The sequence below is a fragment of the Stenella coeruleoalba genome, assembly GCF_951394435.1.
Source record: "Stenella coeruleoalba genome assembly, chromosome: 2".
Taxonomy (NCBI): domain Eukaryota; kingdom Metazoa; phylum Chordata; class Mammalia; order Artiodactyla; family Delphinidae; genus Stenella; species Stenella coeruleoalba.
Window position 1 is genome coordinate 50054415 of NC_137147.1, and position 21774 is coordinate 50076188.

General features: G+C 40.8%; 2 protein-coding genes across 3 annotated transcripts; one reads left to right on the forward strand and one right to left on the reverse strand.

The window, feature by feature from the left end:
• Nucleotides 1-1522: 1522 nt before the first annotated feature.
• Nucleotides 1523-14289, reverse strand: LRR1 (leucine rich repeat protein 1). Of its 2 annotated transcripts, none has more exons than XM_079913384.1 (4): nt 14035-14289; nt 10569-10670; nt 7742-8463; nt 1523-2058 (listed from the first exon to the last, which is right to left on the reverse strand). In XM_079913384.1, exons 1-4 carry the CDS (start codon nt 14245-14247, stop codon nt 1818-1820), a joined length of 1278 nt encoding a protein of 425 aa, XP_079769510.1. In that variant the 5' UTR covers nt 14248-14289; the 3' UTR covers nt 1523-1817. The 2 variants fall into 2 exon arrangements, with proteins under 2 accessions (XP_079769510.1, XP_079769511.1); XM_079913385.1 differs by having other exon boundaries at nt 1525-2058; nt 10569-10667.
• Nucleotides 14290-18542: 4253 nt separating this feature from the next.
• LOC307182647 (small ubiquitin-related modifier 2-like) lies at nt 18543-19210 on the forward strand. The gene has a single exon (XM_079914078.1). It carries the CDS (start codon nt 18723-18725, stop codon nt 19008-19010), a length of 288 nt encoding a protein of 95 aa, XP_079770204.1. The 5' UTR covers nt 18543-18722; the 3' UTR covers nt 19011-19210.
• Nucleotides 19211-21774: the final 2564 nt, after the last annotated feature.

The following is a 21774-nucleotide window of genomic DNA, read 5'->3' on the forward strand; positions in this document are numbered from 1 at the left end:
CAACTAAAGAAAGCCGTGTGCAGTAACAAAGACCCAATGCGGCCAAAAATAAAGACCCTGCTTTTTGTAAATGAATTTTAGGCTAAGATGCTTACAATGGGGATGGCTTGTAGATGAGCAAGAATGCAAAGGGCTAGGGTGTAGGAATAACATGGTGGGCACTTATTCCCAACACAGACTTTTTTTTTTTTTTTTGCGGTAAGCGGGCCTCTCACTGTTGCGGCCTCTCCCGTTGCAGAGCACAGGCTCCGGACGCGAAGGCTCAGCGGCCATGGCTCACGGGCCCAGCCGCTCTGCGGCATGTGGGATCTTCCGGACCAGGGCATGAACCCATGTCCCCTGCATCAGCAGGCGGACTCAACCACTGCGCCACCAGGGAAGCCCCCCAACAGACTTTTATATCTACATTTATTGATGAAGAAATAATTGTCTTTCTACAGGAACATGTAAAAATCAGATATGCACTAAATTTTAACTATGCCACAAAACTTCACTTTTTAAAGAACCACGTTTTAATATAGTTTTATAATATTTTCAGGCAATGTCTCACCAATTTATGAGTTCAGAAAATCCTAAGATACTTAATTACAGAATTCTTAGTTTTAAAGAGCAAAAGTGAATTAACTTTTAGAAGGCAGTATAAAGCCTGGGCTGGAAATCCCCGATCTAGGTTCACAGAGAGGATTTTTCTCCAGATACTTACACTCTTTCCCCTCCTTTGTTCCCAGAGGCTAGTTCTGACACTGTTGCAGCGATCTAGGAGAGAGGCTGATTTGAAAGACAGTGGGAATGAGGAGAATGAAACAGTTCTGCTTCCATTTTCCAAGATTCTTTTAAGTTGGTTCCTTTTATATATCCTCTGCTCTAGTTCAAATCCTAATCATCCTTTAGCTGGTATATTGTGGCTGATATATTGCTATCAGTTTTTTAATTAAAAAACTTAAACATATTAAGTGACTAAAACAAAAAGAACCACCCTCATATAATACAGAACTTAGTAAACGTAGCAATTTTCTGCTACTCCCACCCAACCCCAAAACTTCATTCCAGCCCTAAAAATTAAAAATCTTAGAAATCACAACAAAGATTATGGAATTAATATTATAAAACTTGTAAAAGCTTAAGTCTGTCCAAAGCAACTCCTACTTTATGTATGGTGAATATAAAATTCCATATATATTTAGAATAATATACCTGAAAAACACAAAAGTGCTTAAAAACTTATATGTAGTTTCATATCAAACAAGTTCTCACTACAGTTTAGACTATATTAGTGCAAAGTATATTTTCTGCATACAGAAACTCAATTTTTTTTTTTTGATATTTATTTATTTGGCTGCACTGGGTCTTAGTTGTGGCATATGGGATCTAGTTCCCTGACCCGGGATTGAACCTGGGCCCCCTGCACTGGGAGCAGAGTCTTAGCCACTGGACCACCAGGGAAGTCCTAGAAATTCAATTTCTTTAACTGAAACGCAAGATGAAAACTGATAAGAAAATTCTATGACCAGAGTGGTTGGGATCAATATCTGTTTTAACATTAAAAAATAGCCCCACAACCCATTCTGGAAACACTAGGCTGAAATAACACAAGTGCAATAAGCTGATAAAAGTTAACACCACAATAAAATTAGGTTTTAATGAAATTAAGATATTACAGCCAAATGATCGAAAATGTTACACTAACGCATTTTTCCCCTCAAGCAAGTATACAAAACCCAAGAAAAGCTTCCCTTTCTCCAATTTGACATGTAAACAATAAGTGAGTCCCAAATTGGCCTGTAACTAAATGAAATTTCTTTTTGTGGTATCACTTATTACATTAACATATCACAGGAATTTACATAACAGGTTAGAGAACAGAAGTAAGAGACAACAGGTGCTTCAGTACCACCCATATTATCTACTAAGACCACAGTGTGAGCAACAGAGTGTAGGTTCATGGTAGTAGTTCCTTGAATAAAACAACTTAGACAGAATCTTCCACAAACACACGTTTTTGCAGTATCCAAATCTTGGCAAAGATGGAAAGGAATGATATCAGAGCCATATGGAATCCTATTGGAAAAAAATATTTTAAAAATAGTTTTTAATGTGTTACTAGATTCAAAACTTCATGTACTAGATTCAAACTTCAAAACTTCATGAATTACTGGACACTGAAATTATAACAATGAAAAAATAAAATTACTCTTAATTAACTCAATATATTGTTTTATTTTCCTAACTGGTACAAATGGGGAAAATATACTAAGTAACAGCATATGACATATTTTGTAAACCTAAGAGGATCTATACCACTCCATAAAGTATCTTTTAGCACTGCCACTTAATTAGCATAACCCACTGAATACAATGAAAGAGCCATCTGTCCTTTATATAATTATACTGTATGACCAGTGTAACATAATTTAAACGTATGGCTCTGTCATACAATTCTTATAAATGATAATGAGAGAATTACTCGTTCTATCTGTGAAGAAACATTTATTTAAATAAATCCATATAGGGGCTTCCCTGGTGGCACAGTGGTTAAGAATCCGCCTGCCAATGCTGGGGACACGGGTTCGAGCCCTGGTCTGGGAAGATCCCACATGCTGCCGAGCAACTAAGGCCTGTGTGCCACAACTACTGAGCCTGTGCTCTAGAGCCCGCGAGCCACAACTACTGAAGCCCGCGTGCCTAGAGCCCATGCTCCGCAACGAGAAGCTACCCCAATGAGAAGCCCGCGCACTGCAACGAAGACCCAACGCAGCCAAAAATAAATTAATTTAAAAATCAATCAATCAATCCATATACTCTCATAGGCATCAAATGTTCAAAAGGGAATTTTAAACTATGTGAAACAAATTTAAAACACATGTTGTTTGGGACATTAGTTTTACTTTAGTAGCCAAGTAAGCAATTTAACCTTGCTTAAATTCATTCACTTAAAATTTGCTTAAAATTTCAATGGCGCCCAATACAATTAAAATCCAAGTAAGTCAAAAAAAAAAATCAAATCAAGTCAAACTCAAAACCCTCATCTACAAGACACTAAGAGACAGTTTCTTGAGGTTGCCTGCCCACCTCCCAGCTCGCTACTCCACCCTAAACACAGCCATACGGCCATCACTTTGCGTCTCCCCCACACTGTTCTCTTTGTTGTTTCTCTAGTACCTAGGCTGGCACATAATAGGTGTTCAGATCTTTTTCAACAAATAAATAAAACCTACTATTATAATTTAAACTGGAGTTTAAAACCCTATTAGAAAAGTCTGAAAAGATACACATCAAATCAAAAATAGTGGCCTACTCTTCCTAAGGGATTTGGTATTGGCCTTGTTTGCAATTTTTAATTTTTTCACATGTACGAATTTATTATTTGTGTAAGTAACAATTTTTTTCACAAGTTACTTACTTGTGTAAGTAACAATGTTTACATTCCAGGCTATTGGTTATAGTCTAAGGAAGCAGGAAACAGTTAAAAACTGTACTTTCTATCCAACATAATTTAAGTTACAACATATTTTTCTAATAGACTATAACTTTATGTTTATAACCAGTAGTTAGGACAATTTTTTTAAAAATAAATTTAGTTATTTTTGGCTGCATTGGGTCTTTGTTGCTGCACGAGGGCTTTCTCTAGTTGAGATGAGTGCGGGCTACTCTTTGTTGCAATGCGCGGCCTTCTCATTGCGGTGGCTTCTCTTGGTGTGTGGGCTCTAGGTGTGCGGGCTTCAGTAGCTGTGGCTCGCAGGCTCTAGAGTGCAGGCTCAGTAGTTGTGGCGCACGGCTTCAGCTGCTCCGCGGCACGTGGGATCTTCCCAGACCAGGGATTGAACCCGTGTCCCCTGCATTGGCAGGCGGATTCTTAACCACTGTGCCTCCAGGGAAGTCCCAGTTAGGACAATTTATCAATAGCTAGATAACAGATGCTGTTCTCATGGCTTTGGATCTATATTCTTTTTAAAACAAGGGAGCTCAAAACATGCAAAATTATACTTTAGTAAAGATCAGAGTCAGCCATCTGTTATGATCTTTTCAAATCATCAGTAACCATTTATAGTATTTCTCATTTGGACATAATTTTCAAATTTGAATAAGTACAATATATATATTTTTTTCATATGTAAGTCTCAGAGAAAACAGAACAAGAAACTCGGGAGAAGTACATTTCCAAAAGACACATGTTTCTCACAAATCAGTGGTCTTAACCTGAATCATCAGTATCACTTCTGGAGATTTAAAAAAATACATGACATACAATAGGGGTCCATCTCTGGAGATTCTGAACTAGTTGGTCTGAGGTAGAATCTAGGACCTAGATTACCAGAAAATCTAGATATATATTTCTCATCTATATTATTTAGGAACTCCTCCACAACTAATGATAACAACATTGGTTTTTAATTGCCAGAGAAGCAAATTACTTGTATTTATACATCCAATAAGTATTTATTGGGACCTATTATGAACAAGACACTGTTCTAGGTACTTACATGTATTGTCATTTAATAGGTAATTCTCAAATCCTAGTTAAGAGTCAATGCCTTAAACCAGTGTTTCTCAAAGTGTGGTCCCCTGAGCAGCAGCATCAACATTCCCATGGAACTTGTTATAGATGCAGTTTCATCCCCACTCCAAATTTACTGAGTAAGAATCTCTGAGGGTGGGGACCAGCAATCTGCTTTAGTAAGTACTGTGTTACAATAAGCATGATTGTGATGCACTCTCAACTTCTGAGGATCACTGCCTTAAAACAATGAGCCCTTAGTTACTTTTAGAGCCTTTGTATTCAAAGTGTAGTTCATGGACTAGCAGCCTCGCCTGGAATGTAGGCAATCCAAAAATGGGCAGAAGACCTAAATAGACATTTCTCCAAAGAAGATATACAGATTGTCAACAAACACATGAAAGAATGCTCAACATCATTAATCATTAGAGAAATGCAAATCAAAACTACAATGCGGTATCATCTCACACCAGTCAGAATGGCCATCATCAAAAAATCTAGAAACGATAAATGCTGGAGAAGGTGTGGAGAAAAGGGAACTCTCTTGCACTGTTGGTGGGAATGTAAACTGATACAGCCACTATGGAGAACAGTATGGAGGTTCCTTAAAAAACTACAAATAGAACTACCATACGACCCAGCAATCCCACTACTGGGCATATACCCTGAGAAAACCATAATTCAAAAAGAGTCATGTACCAAAATGTTCACTGCAGCTCTATTTACAATAGCCAGGACATGGAAGCAACCTAAGTGTCCACCGACAGATGAATGGATGAAGAAGATGTGGCACGTATACAATGGAATATTATTCAGCCATAAAAAGAAACGAAATTGAGTTATTTGTAGTGAGGTGGATAGACCTAGAGTCTGTCATACAGAGTGAAGTCAGTCAGAAGGAGAAAAACAAATACCGCATGCTAACACGTATATATGGAATCTAAGAAAAAAAATGTCATGAAGAACCTAGGGGCAAGATGGGAATAAAGACACAGACCTACTAGAGCATGGACTTGAGGATATGGGGAGGGGGAAGGGTAAGCTGGGACGAAGTGAGAGAGTGGCATGGACATATATACACTACCAAACGTAAAACAGATAGCTAGTGGGAAGCAGCCGCATAGCACAGGGAGATCAGCTTGGTGCTTTGTGACCACCTAGAGGGGTGGGATAGGGAGGGTGGGAGGGAAGAGATATGGGAAGAGGGAAGATAGGGAAGAGAGAAGAGATATGGCAAGAGGGAAGAGATATGGGAACATATGTATATGTATAACTGATTCACTTTGTTATAAAGCAGAAACTAACACACCACTGTAAAGCAATTCTACTCCAATAAAGATGTTAAAAATAAAAATAAATTAAAAAAAAGGAGATCTCTACTACAGACCTCTAAAACAGAAGCTGCTAAACAAGACTCCCAGGTGATGTGAATGCACTTAAAGTTTGAAAAGCAAGCTGCGGTTCTTAATCCTAGCTGGCCATGCATTAGAATACCTGGGGAGTTAGAAAAATACTGGGTCCTACTCCCATTCTTTTTTTTTTTTTCAAATTTATTTATATTTTATTTATTTATTTTTGGCTGAGTTGGGTCTTCGTTGCTGCACGTGGGCTTTCTCTAGTTGTGGTGAGCGGGGGCTACTCTTCACGGCGGTGCGCGGGCTTCTCGTTGCAGAGCACAGGCTCTAGGGCGCCCAGGCTTCAGTAGTTGCAGCACACGGGCTCAGTAGTTGTGGCTCCCGGGCTCTAGAGTGCAGGCTCAGTAGTTGTGGTACACAGGCTTAGTTGCTCCACGGCATGTGGGACCTTCCCGGAGCAGGGATCTAACCCGTGTCCCCTGCATTGGCAGGCGGATTCTTAACCACTGCGCCACCAGGGAAGTCCCCTCCCAAACATTCTGATTTAATAAGTCTGGGGTGCGGACTAACCATCAGAATTTTTTGAAGCTCCTCAGGTGATTCTAAATGTGAAGTAAAATTTGAGAACCACTGCTTTAGTATAAGAGCTCTTAAGCTAGGGATGGTGATGAGGAAAGACTGGCTTGGGTTTCAGTGGGGTCTATGAGCATTATAAAGTTGTACGCCAAAGTCTGTGTTTATTCATGTGTGCATTTTTCTAGGCCCATAACTTCTGTCATTTTTCTTTTTTTAAGAGTCTCTCCCCACTAAAAAAAAGTTAAGAATCTCTTCTTCAAAATATGGTGCTCCTACCATTTTATAAGCACTCAATAGTAATTTGGTTCACATCTTAGCCTCCACTCCTATATGAAAGCCTGAATAAAATGAATAACTGGAATTTGGTGTCTCATGACCAACTGCAGTTAGTGTTCAAAGACAAGGGAAGAGAACCAGGAGCTACTGAGTCCTCCTATATGCCAAATGCTTTGCCATTACATTAGATCATTTATCTTCACAACTCTGTAAAGTGGGTATTATTGTTCCTGCTCCACAGATGAGATTCAATCAAAGAGGTTAAATAACTTGCTAAAGCCACACTAAGGGGTGAAGCCAGAAATCACACCTAAGTCTGACTCCAAAGACCACACTTTACCACTATGTCCGATTGGAGTTCTCAAACTTTTAGACTGTATCAGAGATACCTGGAGGACTTGTTAAAACACAGAGAGCCGGACCCCACCCTCAGAATTTCTGATTCAGCCAGTGTGAGGTGAAGCTCAAGAACTTGCACCTCTAACAAATTCCTAGGTGATGCTGATGCTGCTGGTCAGGGAACCAGACTCTGAGAAACAATGTCATTCATTGATTTATTCACTAACTCACTCACTCACTCATTCTTCATTCATTCATTCCCTAACATATTGCAGGTATGGGGGATAGATATCACATTTTAGACCCAAGGGAAATAGTGGAGAATAAGGCAAAGTCCATGCCCTCATGGATCTTACATTCTAGTGAGAATATCTGACAGAAAACGAACAAATGTTAAAAAATATGTATCATTCCAGGTAATAAATCCTATGACAAAAAAATCAAGCAATGTAAGGGGGTGGGGGATAACACTTTAGATAGAGTAGTCAGGAAAGACCTTTCTGGGGTGCCACTTGCGCAGAGAACTGAAGTGAGAAAGTAAGCTATGAGACTTTCTGGAGGAAAAGCATTCTAAGCAGAGGTAAGGAACAGCAAGACGGCCACTGGAGCAAAGCGTCATTGTGCACAGCGTCATAAGCTATGTTAAAGACTTTGTTACTCTGAGGATGATGAGAATACCAGGATGCTATTAAAGGCTTACCTATTATATAGTACGGTTCGCGCAGAAGATTCCAATAAAGTTAATGGCATTTGCAGCTTTATAACTGGAAGGACTTCTGGTTGTTCAAAAATATTTCCAAAAAGATCCAAGTACTCAAGAGATAAATTTTTAAATTCACTAGGCAAAAACGGAAGCTTATTTCGAGCCGCTGACAAAAAACGCAGGTTTGTCAGTTGTCCCATCTTGAAAGGAAGTCGAATCAATTCATTATCATCAAGTTTTAAATCTGTAAGCTCTTGGAGCTGGCAAAACTGCACAGGGAGTGCCTTAATTTTGTTCTTGCTGAGATCCAAACTCCGAAGTGACTTCTGGAGTGTAGACTGACACAAGGCTACACTAAATGACTCCAAGTGATTATCATTCAGGTTAAGTTCTTGAAGGTGGATGAGGTCTCCAATTGTAGCTGGAAGCTTTTTTATATGGTTGTGACTCAAGTCTAATTTTCTAAGGTTTTTTAAGGAAAGCATACGTATATCAACCCGGGCAAGCCCACAATAAGAAGTCTGAAGATGTTCCAGAGAATAGGGGAAGTTCTTGCTTAGAGGATAGTCCTTTTTGGATGTGATAACCATCTTAGTTTTAAATTTTTCAAATTCTGAAGTCTTCACTGGTGTGAAGGTTAAAAGTGGTGCCTCAACATCACAGCCTCTGTGAGCCAGTCTCACAGCTGAAAGGAAACCCTTTAGACTGCTGGAATTGGCCTGAATACATAAAAATAAGTTGTACAATTATAAATTCCATTTTAGATAATGCATCCATGCTAATCTATCCTAAACAAAGTCTGTAAAGTTATATATGCAAATCATGCAATCATTTATTGAAAATGGCTGTACAAATTTTTTTAGTATTCTATTTTCACTAAATTTCAATACAGATACAAAAAACTTTAAACGTTTTTGAAAAAATTATATTGAGAGACATACGCTAAATAAAACTGTTCACAGGGGGAGCCATAAGAGTATAAAATAAAACAGGAAAGCATGAAAAGATTCCACTTAAGATTTGGGTTTAAGATGAACTGACCCAACGACTATAATCCAAAAAAAAAACACAAAAAAAGTTACTTAAACTTAGTAACCAAAGTCAAAAAAAAAAGAAAAGATGAACTGACCCAAATCTCCAGTGCCTCTGAGATAGAATAAGGTAGTGCGGTGCACTGCAAAACACCTAGGGGGGGTTATTCACAAACACTAGGAATTGTGAAAAGCAACGGCCCTGTCAAAAGCAAGGCCAGGGCTTCCCTGGTGGCGCAGTGGTTGGGGGTCCGCCTACCGATGCAGGGGACGCGGGTTCGTGCCCCGGTCCAAGAGGATCCCGCATGCCGTGGAGCGGCTGGGACCGTGAGCCATGGCCGCTGGGCCTGTGCATCCGGAGCCTGTGCTCCACAGCGGGAGCGGCCACAACAGTGAGAGGCCCGCGTACCGCAAAAAAAAAAAAAAAAAAAAGCAAGGCCAAATAGCACTCAATGCCAAAAGTACTAGAAAACATCAAAAGCAAGAGACTGCTTCCAGCTGGACATAGAAATCACTAGTAAAGTGGTATGTGAACTAAGTCATCAATAAAAATAACTAATACTTGCAGGACACTTTAGAAGTTTCATAAAGTTTATATGTGAAGGACTAGTGAACTTTCAGCAAGTTTGGGAAACTAAGTATATGATCCTATTTGGTTGGAATGTAGGAGCTTTGTAGAGCAGTAAAAGAGAAGAAATATAGTACGGGGATAGATTACAGATCAGCTTGATGCCAAGGTAAGGAGGACAGAATGATCAGGCTGTGGGAAATCACTGAAGAATTTTGAGTTGAGAATTACAGGACAAGAGCTATTTTGGCAGCAGTATACACAGTCAAGTGGAGTGAGGAAAGTCTGGTGACCTGGGTGAAGTAGTCCAGCCAGTAGGTCCAGAGTGGTCATCAGTGTTGAGTTCTACAGAGCTCAAAAAGGATAAGAAATAACGGCAATGTGATTTGGCAAATAGGAGGGAGATCTCTGATCTCTGAGGCAGTGTTTTGTGAGTAACCAGTGAAAGCAGAGGTCAAAAGAGATAGCAAGAAAGTGGAGCCAATAGATTTAGCCTTGATTTTCCAGAAATTTGTCTATTCTACTTTTTAAATTGGTAAGACCTCTCAGCTTGTTTTTAGGTAGAAGGAGTTAGTGGAAAGATAGGCTGAATATAAGAGAAAATGAAAAACCACAAGAACAGGAGGAGGTAGGACAAAACACCTCCATTCAATACAAATACCTTAAACAGTTATTAAACTTTTAATGTTTACAAAGCACGTGCCTTGGGGTTAAGGATACCGCAAGGTTGAACAGATCACTGCTCCTACCCTCTGGGAAGGGGGAAAAGGAAAAAGTGAGGTAAGGCAAAGAAGAAAACAGTTTTTTATTCTAATGGTTTATGTATTTTAAAAAGTGATTATAGTAAGTAAAATACCCCCTGAAGTGTTTCTAATTGTATTTCATTCTTTTTTTTTAACACCAAATTTAGATTCATCACCTGTGATTCAGCTGGCAAAACGTAGACCTGTGCCACCTGCCTTATAGAGTTCTGTCTAAGAACACCCTGAGGCCATCTTGGGCACAGAAGCAAACCCAGTTTTCCTTCCCATCCTGGGCAACTTTTCTGAGACTGACTCTGCCGTTTTAGAGGCCATACATGCATGCCAGGGAAACTGCCGTCACTTCTTCAAACATACCAGCAAGTGACTGTCTCTGTTCAGCTATGTGGGTATCAGGATCCTAAAAGAGCCTCTATTCTCTTTACAGTCAACCAGTCTAAGCATTAACGTTTTTAATACCATACCTTACTTAGACAGATATCCACGGGAGGCTCCTTTAACCGAACAGTGGCTTTCCCCTCATCCACAAATTTGGTGAAGAACTGCTCAATGTTCTCCTTTAGCTGCTTAAAACCAATGGGAAAAAAGGACAAAACCAGGTACTGTTATTCAATATTTATTACAACTGGAATGTGCCAGTCACTTTGCCAGGTTTGGTTTGGCCTTTAGTTCTTAAGTCTGGGTGTTCTGTGGTTTTAAGATTTAAAGGTTTTTGTTTGGGTGGTTTTTGGGGTATTTACACTCCTTATCTAGCATCTGGTAAGATATAATTGTTCTGGGCCTTCCTTGGTGGTGCAGTGGTTAAGAATCCGCCTGCCAATGCAGGGGACACGGGTTTGAGCCCTGGTCCTGGAAGATCCCACATGCCGTAGAGCAACTAAGCCCATGCGCCACAACTACTGAGCCTGCGCTCTAGAGCCCGCGAGCCACAGCTACTGAAGCCCATGCACCTAAAGCCCGTGCTCCGCAACAAGAGAAGCCACCGCAATGAGAAGCGTGCACACTGCAACGAAGACCCGATACAGCCACAAAAAAAGACATAATTGTTCTACCTGTGCAGTAACTCTTTCTTCTTCGAAAACAGAAACCCCTGTGTTTGAGGAGAATGTTTCTTTTCTCCCATTGCCAATAGCAGCTACTTGCCTTCTTAACTTCAGCCCATTAGTCTGGGGTGGGCATGCCTCCCACAAGATATAAACTCAGTGAAAGCAGGAATCTTGTCTCCTTTGTTCACCTTTATTTCCCTGGAGCCAGAAAAGTGACTGACACAAAACAGCTGCTCAAAAATTTTTAATGACTAATGTTGCTTCTGCTTCAGACTTCAATGCAGCAACTATTTATTGAGAAGCCACTATGTACCAGCTACTATGACAGGGGGCTTGGGACAACAGTGGTAAGTAAGAGCAGCATGGTAATTACACTAATCAAGTTGGCGATCTCATAAGAGACAGTTATTAAACAAGTAATTACAAGCATAACAAATATTAAAAGAAGGGAAGTACAGGCTGCTGTAAGACCTTATTAGCGAAGGGGTATGAAAGTGACCTTAAAGGTAAGAATGAAGGATTAAGAGATGTTAGGCAACTGAAGATACTGGGGGAAGACACAGCAGGTAGCATACCAAGAAGATGGAACAATGTGTTCAAAGCCTTCAAGGTAAGAGAGCTTGGTAGCTGTGAGGAGCTGAAAGATGTTCAGTGCACCTGAAAGATCCAGTGAAAAGAGGCAGGTGAGCCTAGAGAGGTAAACAGAGATTAGATGGTGAAAGATTTTGTAAACCATATTAAGAATTTTGGATTTTATCCTAGGAACAGTGATATCCACTGACTGACTTTAAGATAGGAACATGATTAGGTCTACATTTGGAAAAGCTTCCTTTAACTACAGTGTAAGAATGAACTTTGGGACGGGGAGAATGGGATGGAAAAAGACAACGGTAGAAGTAGGAAGATCCTTTAAGAAACTAGCGAGGCAAGGGACAATGGTGATTTAGATTACAGCTGGGATGGAAGGAGGTATGAAAATATGAAAGCTACCTAGGAAGTAGAATTGAAAGAATTCAATAATATATTGGATGTGGGGAGGGAAAGGCTTTAAGGTGTCTGGATGGGGCAGAATACTACTTAAAGGGTTGCAGAAGACTGTCGGAAAAGCAGGGTTAGGGATGGCAAGGAAAATTAATCTGGGGATATTTTAAGTTTGAAATACTGCTACACATCCAAGTGAAGATTTCCAGTAGGTAGCTGGCTCAAGTTGGAAGTTAACGGAGAGGACTAGCTAAAGAACATATTTGGAAATCACAGTCAAATGGATGACAGCTGAAGTCAGGACAGAAGGGTAGAGGGTTGTAAGAAAGAGCCCCGAGATACTTCCATACTGAGCACTAATACCTACTCTTCAAGGCCCAGGACAAAACCACCTTAATTCAACCAATAAATGTTTACTTGACACCTACTATGTCCCAAGCCCTGTGGCACCACCTCTTCTACAAAACTTTCTCAAGACCTTTAATCAGAATTGATCTCATTTTTGATATTATACTACTCTGCTTCTACCTTTATTACAGCACTTATCATAGCCCACCTTTATAAGTGGTGGTTTCTGTTTCTCCCTTTCTGGTCTTGGAAAAACAGTGACTAAATCAGGTTTATTTCCCACAGTATCTAGCACTGCACCCTGCACACAGTAAGTCTTCACCTAGCAGTTTACAATAAAATTTTGGTTAGGTCAGCTACTGACTATTAGTGCAATAAACGTTTTAAAGGAGAGATCATAACAGACTCTGAAAATAGGCAGTACCTAAGCTGGGCATGAAAAGATAGGTTTTAGGGAAGACAACAGGGAGAAAAGGGAGACCCAATTCTGGTTATGAGTTTGCTTTTGTCACCTAACAGTTTTCTAACTTTTAAAATTTGGGTGATTTCTAAAGTCCCTTTAATTCGAAAAATTATACGAATTGATTTCATGGAAAGGGGGGAATTATTTAGACTTTCAACTACTCACATCAAACATTTATGTGGCTCTGAATGAAACAGCAATAACTCCTTTCCTCAACTATGAGTATTCACTGAGGAGTAAAACACTGTAAGGGAAATAATCTCAGAAATTGTATAAAGTCCAGTCAAGAGTCAGATGCAATGGTGGGTGATGAATTGTCCCCTCAATTTTATTATAGTAGGCACAAAACTATTCCAGTCATTTTCACAAAATAACGTGCTTGGTAATCAACGTAAAAGGATTTTATAAAACTTGCACTTTAAAAATTCTATTTCAAAAAATTCCACTTCAACTTCCAACTTCTTCTGGAGGGTTTACTACTGCTAGGTAGATACGAAAAAGTCTTGGACCTAACAAATCAAGACTTAGGAAATCAAACATTTGAGGAGAAATAAAAGAGAGAGAGATGCAGTAACCAATAACTTTAATAAAAATATCAAGATGCAACCCAAGCACTACTGCTTTACTACTGTACTAATCTGGCCTAACGACCTTAGAAACACCCTACAAAACCTTAAAACAAACAAAACAAACCAACAAACAGACAAAACTAGCGAAAAGCCTGTGGAGAAACAGAATCTACTGAACCAAAGAGTAGTCATTTTACAGTTCCCCCAAACTGGACTGATGCTTCGTTTATAGTTTAATCCGGCAGGCCGAAATTTCCAAGGCTTTAAAGGGGCGGGGCTGCTATCTGCAACTAAACAGCAAGGCTGTCAATACAAAGTCGCAGAAATGGGCAAGAAAAATAAGACGTGCACTCTCAAAATCGTTCCTCCTCGGGGTCCGTAGGGAGACGCTGGGGTCCGGGTGGTCATGGGGTTCGGGGCCGGGCGCTCAGGAACCCCTAAGACGGAGTCCAGCCTCGGGAACAGTCGGGCGCTTAGGGCAAGAGCGCCCGGCTGCCACCCCTGACCTGCCTGCTTCACGCACCTCATAGCGGGTCCCGAGCTTGTCCTTCAGAGTGGAAATGAACAGGCAAGCGTGGTGCCGGCCGCCCCGCTCGCCCCCCGCTCGGGGCCGCGGCTCAGTCCTGGGCGCCTGCTGACAGAGGCTCAACACCGCGCGGACGCCCTTGCCCCTGTTCCTCAGTCCCAAGGCCGGCAAGTGCCGACTGATCACCTCCACCTCGCAGTGCAACTTCATCTCGCCGTAGCTCCAGCAACCAGCTGCCACCTCTCGGCTTTGAAACTTCCCCCTTCTCGCCGCGCCGCGCCGCGCCGCCGCCGGGGTCCTAGAGCACGCGGCTGTTCGGGGATCTGCCTGCCTGCTCGTGGTGCCGACGTCTCCGGTTTCTTTGTACAGCGGCTCCACGAGTCCTGCGGGAACGGGCGGCGTCCCCTCTCCCTTGCAGGGTCAAGTCCGCACTGTGGCTGCGGCCCGCGGAGGGCGGACACCTACCACCTGAGGACGCGGCGCGCGTCTCCCGAAACCGGCGATCGGCGGGGGCGCCACGTCCTTTCCCGGGAGCGCGCGCTGACGGACGCAACTCTTATAGTTTGGGGCCGAGTCCTAGTTTCCGCTGTTGACCGTTAATGCGCTGCACGCACACGTGGGGTCCTTGAGTTTCCTAAGGAAAGGCATCAGCTCCTCTGTTACCGGGGAAGCCTTTTTGCCTACAAACTTTCGGCCCTTTGCGAGTTGCCTAGTGCCAGTTGGGGCGCGACATTTCCCGGCGCTGATGGGCTGGTGTTTTGTTTTGTTTTTGGTGCGCCGGAGGCTACACCTGCTACGTCAGAAGGGAACTTGATATGACAGTATTTGACTTGGCCATTCCTGTTGAACAAATTCCCACTTTGCAACCGCTAGTGGGTTGGATGGAGTGGCTGGCATCTAAGGCTTGGAAAGACCGTCCAGACCCCAGATGCATACCCTTCGGACTCCTTATTCCATTTATTAAAGAAGGGCCAGGCCCTGGGTGGGGCGAGGGAGGCGCTCACACTTAGGGTCGTAGTAGTCTCGCCCACTTAAATTTTGCGCGCTCGCCTCTCGCTGGTCCCAGATTTGTATTAAATATTCCATTTTGTCTAAGATGTACTTTCGCAAGTGTGAAATGGCGTCCAAAACTACTTTTCAACCGTGACAATATAATGATTTATTCTTGAATGAGCGTCTCTGTGTACAACAGTTTGAACCTAGAGGGTTATCCGTTGATTATCTTCTGAAAAACAAAGTTGGTTCATGAAAAGTGGTGATAAGGTAATAAAAAATTACTTTTTTTCCTATTTAGTGTTCTTGCTTGTAGAGCATGAAAGCACTACTCAGCATTTACCAACAGTTAATCTTATGGCTAGAGAGAAAAAGGATTAAACTAAAACGACACCCTAGAATTTTCAAAGAAATTGGACTTTATAGGAATTACCTATTTTTTGTTCGAGTGGGTAATAACATAGATGAAAAAATAAAACACCTGTGTAAACAAGTATGTTAAAATATACCTCCGAACCTGTAGAAAAAGTTGGGAGCTGGGAACATTTTAAATGTTGGACAAACTGTTGTAATTTTATTTTATTTATTTTTTGGCCATGCTGCATGGCTTGTGGGAGTTCCCCGACCAGGGATCAAACCCCTGCCCCTGGCAGTGAGAGCACCTGAGTCCTAACCACTGGATCTCCAGGGAATTCCCTAAAATTACTTTTCATTTATTTTGTTTCTCCAGGTTTCTGTGCATACCAGGCATTCAACAGATAATTGAATATCTCTGACTTCCTGAATTTGTGCCCACAGTAAACTTTACTCAGGTTTGTAGCTCAGCTGGGTTCAAGCTAGTAAAATCAAATGTCATCATGTTCTTAAAGAGAGAGGTCACAATCTATGGACAGTGTAGACTTGTCTGCCCTAGCACGTTGGGACCAGATCTTGGAGCTGGTTTTTTTAATGGTAAATTTCATCTAGACTAAATAAAGCTGGGGCTTCCCTGGTGGTGCAGTGGTTTAGAATCCGCCTGACCATGCAGGGGACACGGGGTTCGAACCCTGGTCAGGGAAGATCTCACATGCCGAGGAGCTGCTGAGCCCGTGTGCCACAAATACTGAACCTGTGCTCTAGAGCTTGCACTCCACAACTACTGAAGCCCGCACACCTAGAGCCCATGCTCTGCAACAAGAGAAGCCACCATAATGAGAAGCCTGCGCACCGCAACGAAGAGTAGCCCCGGCTCGCCGCAACTGGAGAAAGCCCGCGCACAGCGACAAAGACCCAATGCAGACATAAATAAATAAATTAAATTAAAAAAAAAACTAAATAAAGCTATATAGTTAACAAATATACACCTAAGAATTAGACTTTTATAGTGCTGCTTTTGATAGGGTTAGAGTAGGATAATTAGTTAGGTTAGAAATCTCACCAGGGGATTAAAGACAGAAAGGAAATTTTAACGGAGTTTGGGAGACTATTGTAAGCTAATGACCACTCAAGAAAAGAATCCAGTTATCTAGCAACAATCTACTCTTAACTTGAAGGAAGACCAGATGCATCCAAGTGCCAGGCACACTCAAGCCACAAACCCTGATAGTTAAAACACAAGACGATAGATATGGAGTCTGAATCTTGTAACATAAAGTCAGGGAGTTAGTGGTCCTTAAAGGGTTGCATTTCTGCATGTAGCCAAGACAGGAATATAGGTGAAAGGGGAAAGAAACTAGGTGAAAGGGGACATTATACCAAAACCTGAGATGAATGACCATATTTTAGTATACATTACCACCGTTTTGCTAATATATATTTGACTTAAATAGTTCCATGACCATCCCAATTAGACCATATAGGGTCAAAGGAGGAACTTACGATGTAAGCCTTTGAAACCTCTAGGGGGCTCCGAGGAGCTCCAGTTCTTTCTGTCTCATGGAAGAAAGAATTCAGAGAGGGGCAAAGTGATAGATAAGTGATTTATTAGAATAGGATGCTTGTGAGGCTTATAAGCAGGAGGGAGAGAGAGTGCTGCACCCTGAGAACTTAGCGGGCTATGGTTTTATAATCAAAGGAAGAGTTGGGCTTGGGGAAGACCACCATCTTCCTCATTCCTGAGTAGAGGTCACACTTTCATCATCAGTTCCTCCTCCATGTCGGCTGGGGGACTTTTCTTGTCCCTACATGGTCAAGCCAGGACTGTCATGGCACAATGGAAATAAGCAAAAAGGCAGTAACATATGCTAAAAATGGTTAAATCATTTCAGGTTTCAATATAACGTCACCCTTTCTTTCTTTCTTTATTATTTTTTTTGTGGTACGTGGGCCTCTCGCTGTTGTGGCGTCTCCCGTTGCGGAGCACATGCTCCGGACGCGCAGGCTCAGCGGCCATGGCTCACGGGCCCAGCTGCTCCGCGGCATGTGGAATCTTCCCGGACCGGGGCACGAACCCGCGTCCCCTGCACCCACAGGCAGACTCCCAGCCACTGCGCCATCAGGGAAGCCCATATATTTTTGTTTTTAATGTGCCCAGAGGAGCATGTCCTAGGAATCAATAACTTACTGAGCTCACTGGACAGGATGTGGGTCTCATACCACCATTGTTTTATTGTTTTGGGGCATGTCTCATGCTCCTGTTGCATGGTTTTATTGCTAAGCAAGACTGCTTGGTTTTGTGGTTAAGCAAACCTGCTTTCTTGAGTAATCATTAACTTACAGGGGTCTCTGATACTTTTTTATCTACTTACAATCCCTTAGTGGGATTAACTATTTAATTACCTACTTTGTTCCTTTACTCTGTCCCTATCACCTTGACATCTACCAAAAAGTGAGGAAGAAGGTGGTCTTCTCCCCTCCCCAGGTTTTGTTTGATTATAAAAATATAGCCCTCTTTGTTCTTGGGGCTGCCTTGCCTGCCTGTTTGTATCTCTCACAAGCGACCTATGTATGCTAATAAACTCACTCTTCACCTGCCACTTTGCCTTTTCTGCAAAGAGACAAAAGAACCTGAGCTTCAGTAAGTCCTATACTAGGTGAGTGGTTTCAATTAAGACAGTGGGTTCGAGGTCCCTCCTAAAGTCAGGGATCGTGGGTTCAAGTCCCATCTGAGATGGAGTGTGGTTTCCCTTTTCCCTGTTGACACTCTTTGATCATGTTTTATAGGTTGTGTTTCCACTATGATTTCCTAATTAATACCCAACTGCCCCTTCTTAGTATTGCCATGTCAGTTCAGAACTGCATTACTTCCCTCCAGAATTATTTCTTTTTTTTAAAAAAGAGAAAAATACTTTATTATTAATCAGAGAATAGTATATTAAAATGAGATAACATATTTACTTATAGATCTGCAAAGATCTATAAGTTAAACAAATATTTAAAACAAAAATTTATACTGTTAAAACAAACATTTATACTCATTGTTGGTAAGGAATAAACATTCTCACATACCTTTAAGGCATCTGCCAATTGTCAGAATTATTTCTAAACCCACCACGTCTTCTTACTTCAGTACACTTATTCATTCATTTAATATTTATGGTGTTCTTGCTGTATGCCAGCACCTGTGCTAGATGTTTAAAAGGCAAAGGTGCTCTCCCTCCTCCACCGCTGCCGCCTCCTTCTTCTGTCACTCCTGGTGCTGCTTGTGTGCTCTTTTGATGCGGACCTGACACCTCTTTAGTGAAGCGGCAGCTGAGGAGAATCTGGCGCTCACCATGGCTGATGAAAAGCCCAAGGAAGGAGTCAAGACTGAGAACAATGATCATATTAATTTGAAGGTGGCGGGGCAGGACTGTTCTGTGGTGCAGTTTAAGATTAAGAGTCATACACCACTTAGTAAACTATTGAAAGCCTATTGTGAACGACAGGGTATGTCAATGAGGCAGATCAGATTCCAATTTGATGGGCAGCCAATCAATGAAACAGACACACCTGCACAGTTGGAAATGGAGGCTGAAGATACAATTGGTGTGTTCCAGCAGCAGACAGGAGGTGTCTACTAAAAAGGGAAACTTTACTCCAGAATTCTGTTCCTCCAGACCAAGAAGACATTCTCAATTAGAAAACCGCAATTTGGTTCCACCACATCCTGACTACCACAGTATAGTTTTCTCTATTCTTTCATTTTCCCCTTCCCCCTTCCTTTATTGTAAATAAAGTAACTGGTGTACGTGCACAAGCATAGTGCTTTTTTTTTTTTAAGTAAATGGCCAATGGTATGTTTTGTTTTTGTTTTCTTTCTGCGGTACGCGGGCTTCTCACTGTTGTGGCCTCTCCTGTTGCGGAGCGCAGGCTCAGCGGCCATGGCTCACGGGCCCAGCCGCTCCACGGCATGTGGGATCTTCCCGGACTGGGGCATGAACCCGTGTCCCCTGCATCGGCAGGCGGACTCTCAACCATTGCGCCACCAGGGAAGCCCGCGAAGCCCGCCAATGGTATGTTTTGACCGACATCTAATGGAGATGGGTTGGGGAAAAATACTGGTTCTATGAAAATACCCCCTTTTCTCCATTAGTGGCATGCTCATTCAGTTCTTGCCTTTATATTTCAGTAAGTTATTTTGCTCTCACTGTTTAACAAAAAAAGAACAACATAAAAATCCTTGCATACCTTGTTCGATGGGAGAATTTTAATGCTTTTCATTTATCATTGTAAAACCAAGGACAATTTTATAACTTTTTTGTATGTAGCTGTTACAAGTAGGGCAATGTCTTTAAATTACTCTAAAAGAAATGAATCCTGGACAATTTTCCCTTCAAGTCAAGAGCCTTGTGGTTTAAATAAACTTCTTGTTCAAAAAAAAAAAAGGCAAAGATGAGTTTACATTGTTTAGAAGAGACAAATAAACCAATAATTATACTATAATGGGAGAAATGTTAGATGAGAACGTTAGATGAGTATAAAGCAGCCAGATGATGAAAACAATTTTTTTTTGTTAAACTAAGGCTTTTTAACATTATCCTGAAAATTCTGGAACACGATTGAAAATGTTCAAGCAGGGGATAAAATTTAGACCTGTTTAAGAAAGGCTACTGTGGTCAGTGAAGGGATTAATTTGCAGTTAAAGCAAGCCTAGAGGCAGCAATACCAGTTACGAGGCTAATACAATAATCCACCATTCACACTGTTGCCAAATTAAATTTTCAAAGGTGTCTCTCATCACAGAATCCTAAAATGTTGAGCTGAAACATAATTTACAGGTATTCTAATTCAGTTCTCTCATTTTATAAGAGGGGAATGGAAGCTGAAAAGAGTAAAGGGATTTGCCTGTGACCTCATAGATAGTCATTGTTCGAACAAATAGTACTGGAACTTAAGTCTCATATGTTGTGCTTAATTCTTCCCAAAAATCTTCATGGATTTCCACTCCACAATTTAATTAAATACAGTTACCCAAAGCCTTGTCTCTTTTCCCCTCAGAATCCAGGTCCTATTACCTAGATGGACAAATCTCCCCAGAGGAGTCTCTATGGTTTTCAGTTCCCTCTTCGTTCCTGATCTTTGGGATTCCCTGGAGCTCAACTCTGCATTTTATTTATTTATTTTTAGTTAAAAGGAAGCTTTTATTAACAGGAAAGTTTTTCTTAATTCATATAAGATCCATCTTTAATATTAAATAGGATAATATACTCCATAGTCCGAGTCTAATTCTAACCCATGAACACTTTATTCCAGTTTAGTCCTCTCAGATGCTTGCTATGTTATTTATATTTTAACAGGTAAAAGCCATTAACTACTAGCTACTTCACTAAAAGTAACTACATTGGAAAATGAAAATTTATAGAATTTTGTCATTAGATCAGAGTAAAAAAATCAAACAGGATAAAATTTTGTTTAGAAATCTTTATCATTAGGGTATTCTTACACTTTTCAGAACAAGTATAATTTTCAGAAATTATACAAGGCAACTTATTAAATATCAATATTTAGCAATGTTTTGTTTAGTTGAAATGTTATTTTAATTGTAAAAACCATCTCCGGTTACAAAAAAAATCAAAAATCTTATTGGCTTTAACTTGCTTTTACAAACGTCCTAAGAAGTCTCAAGCTAAACAATATTTTAAGTCGAAAAACAATAATTTTCAAATAGTTTGTTATACTATTTTTGTGGTTTATGTACATATATTAACTGGTTTCTTTTATAGGAAACCTGACTAGAAGTTTATCACTTTAAGTACTGTGAAATAAAGGCAAGAGCTCATCACCTTTTAACAAAAATACTCTGTATGCAACAATTCCCAGTATCAAAGATATTCTTATTTATTTAGTGGTGGATAATTAATTGCCTGCTACAAAATACAAAACAAAATACATTTACTGGATTAGATTTCACATTGCAGCTGCCCTCTGGCATCCAAAGCAAGGGTTTCCATAAATAAAAGCTGCAAAGCAATTCACCTACTGGTTAGTTTAGGTCAATGATTTTTTTCACCCTATTATTCTTTTTTCTTCTCCACGGCCCCCATCCCCTGCAGGGACACGGTATTATTAAAAACATTAAGTCCCTGGAATTTATGCATCAGAGCAAGACATCATTTGAGTAATTTCAAATGATGTACAGCTCTTCATGTAAAAAAAGATGTTTTGTGGTCGTAATTAACTTCAAAAAGTAATTAGATTCAAATAACCTGGCATATCATGCTTTAGCAATTACAGAACCATGATTTTGACACATGGCAATTTATAAGTTAGGCAAATGTGAAATGCTAAAAGATGTGAACAGCTGTTCTTCTGTTTAAGTTTAGAGTGCTGCAAAATTCTGGCAAT

Excerpts from the sequence above, each read along its gene's own strand:
- LRR1 (XM_079913384.1), bottom strand. The coding sequence starts at position 14,247 with ATGAAGTTGCACTGCGAGGTGGAGGTGATCAGTCGGCACTTGCCGGCC. Across the intron at positions 8,464-10,568 it reads TGGATATCTGTCTAAGTAAG|GCCAATTCCAGCAGTCTAAA; the intron begins GTATGGTATTAA and ends TTATGTATTCAG. Across the intron at positions 2,059-7,741 it reads CGAACCGTACTATATAATAG|GATTCCATATGGCTCTGATA; the intron begins GTAAGCCTTTAA and ends TTTTTCCAATAG.
- LOC307182647 (XM_079914078.1), top strand. The coding sequence starts at position 18,723 with ATGGCTGATGAAAAGCCCAAGGAAGGAGTCAAGACTGAGAACAATGAT.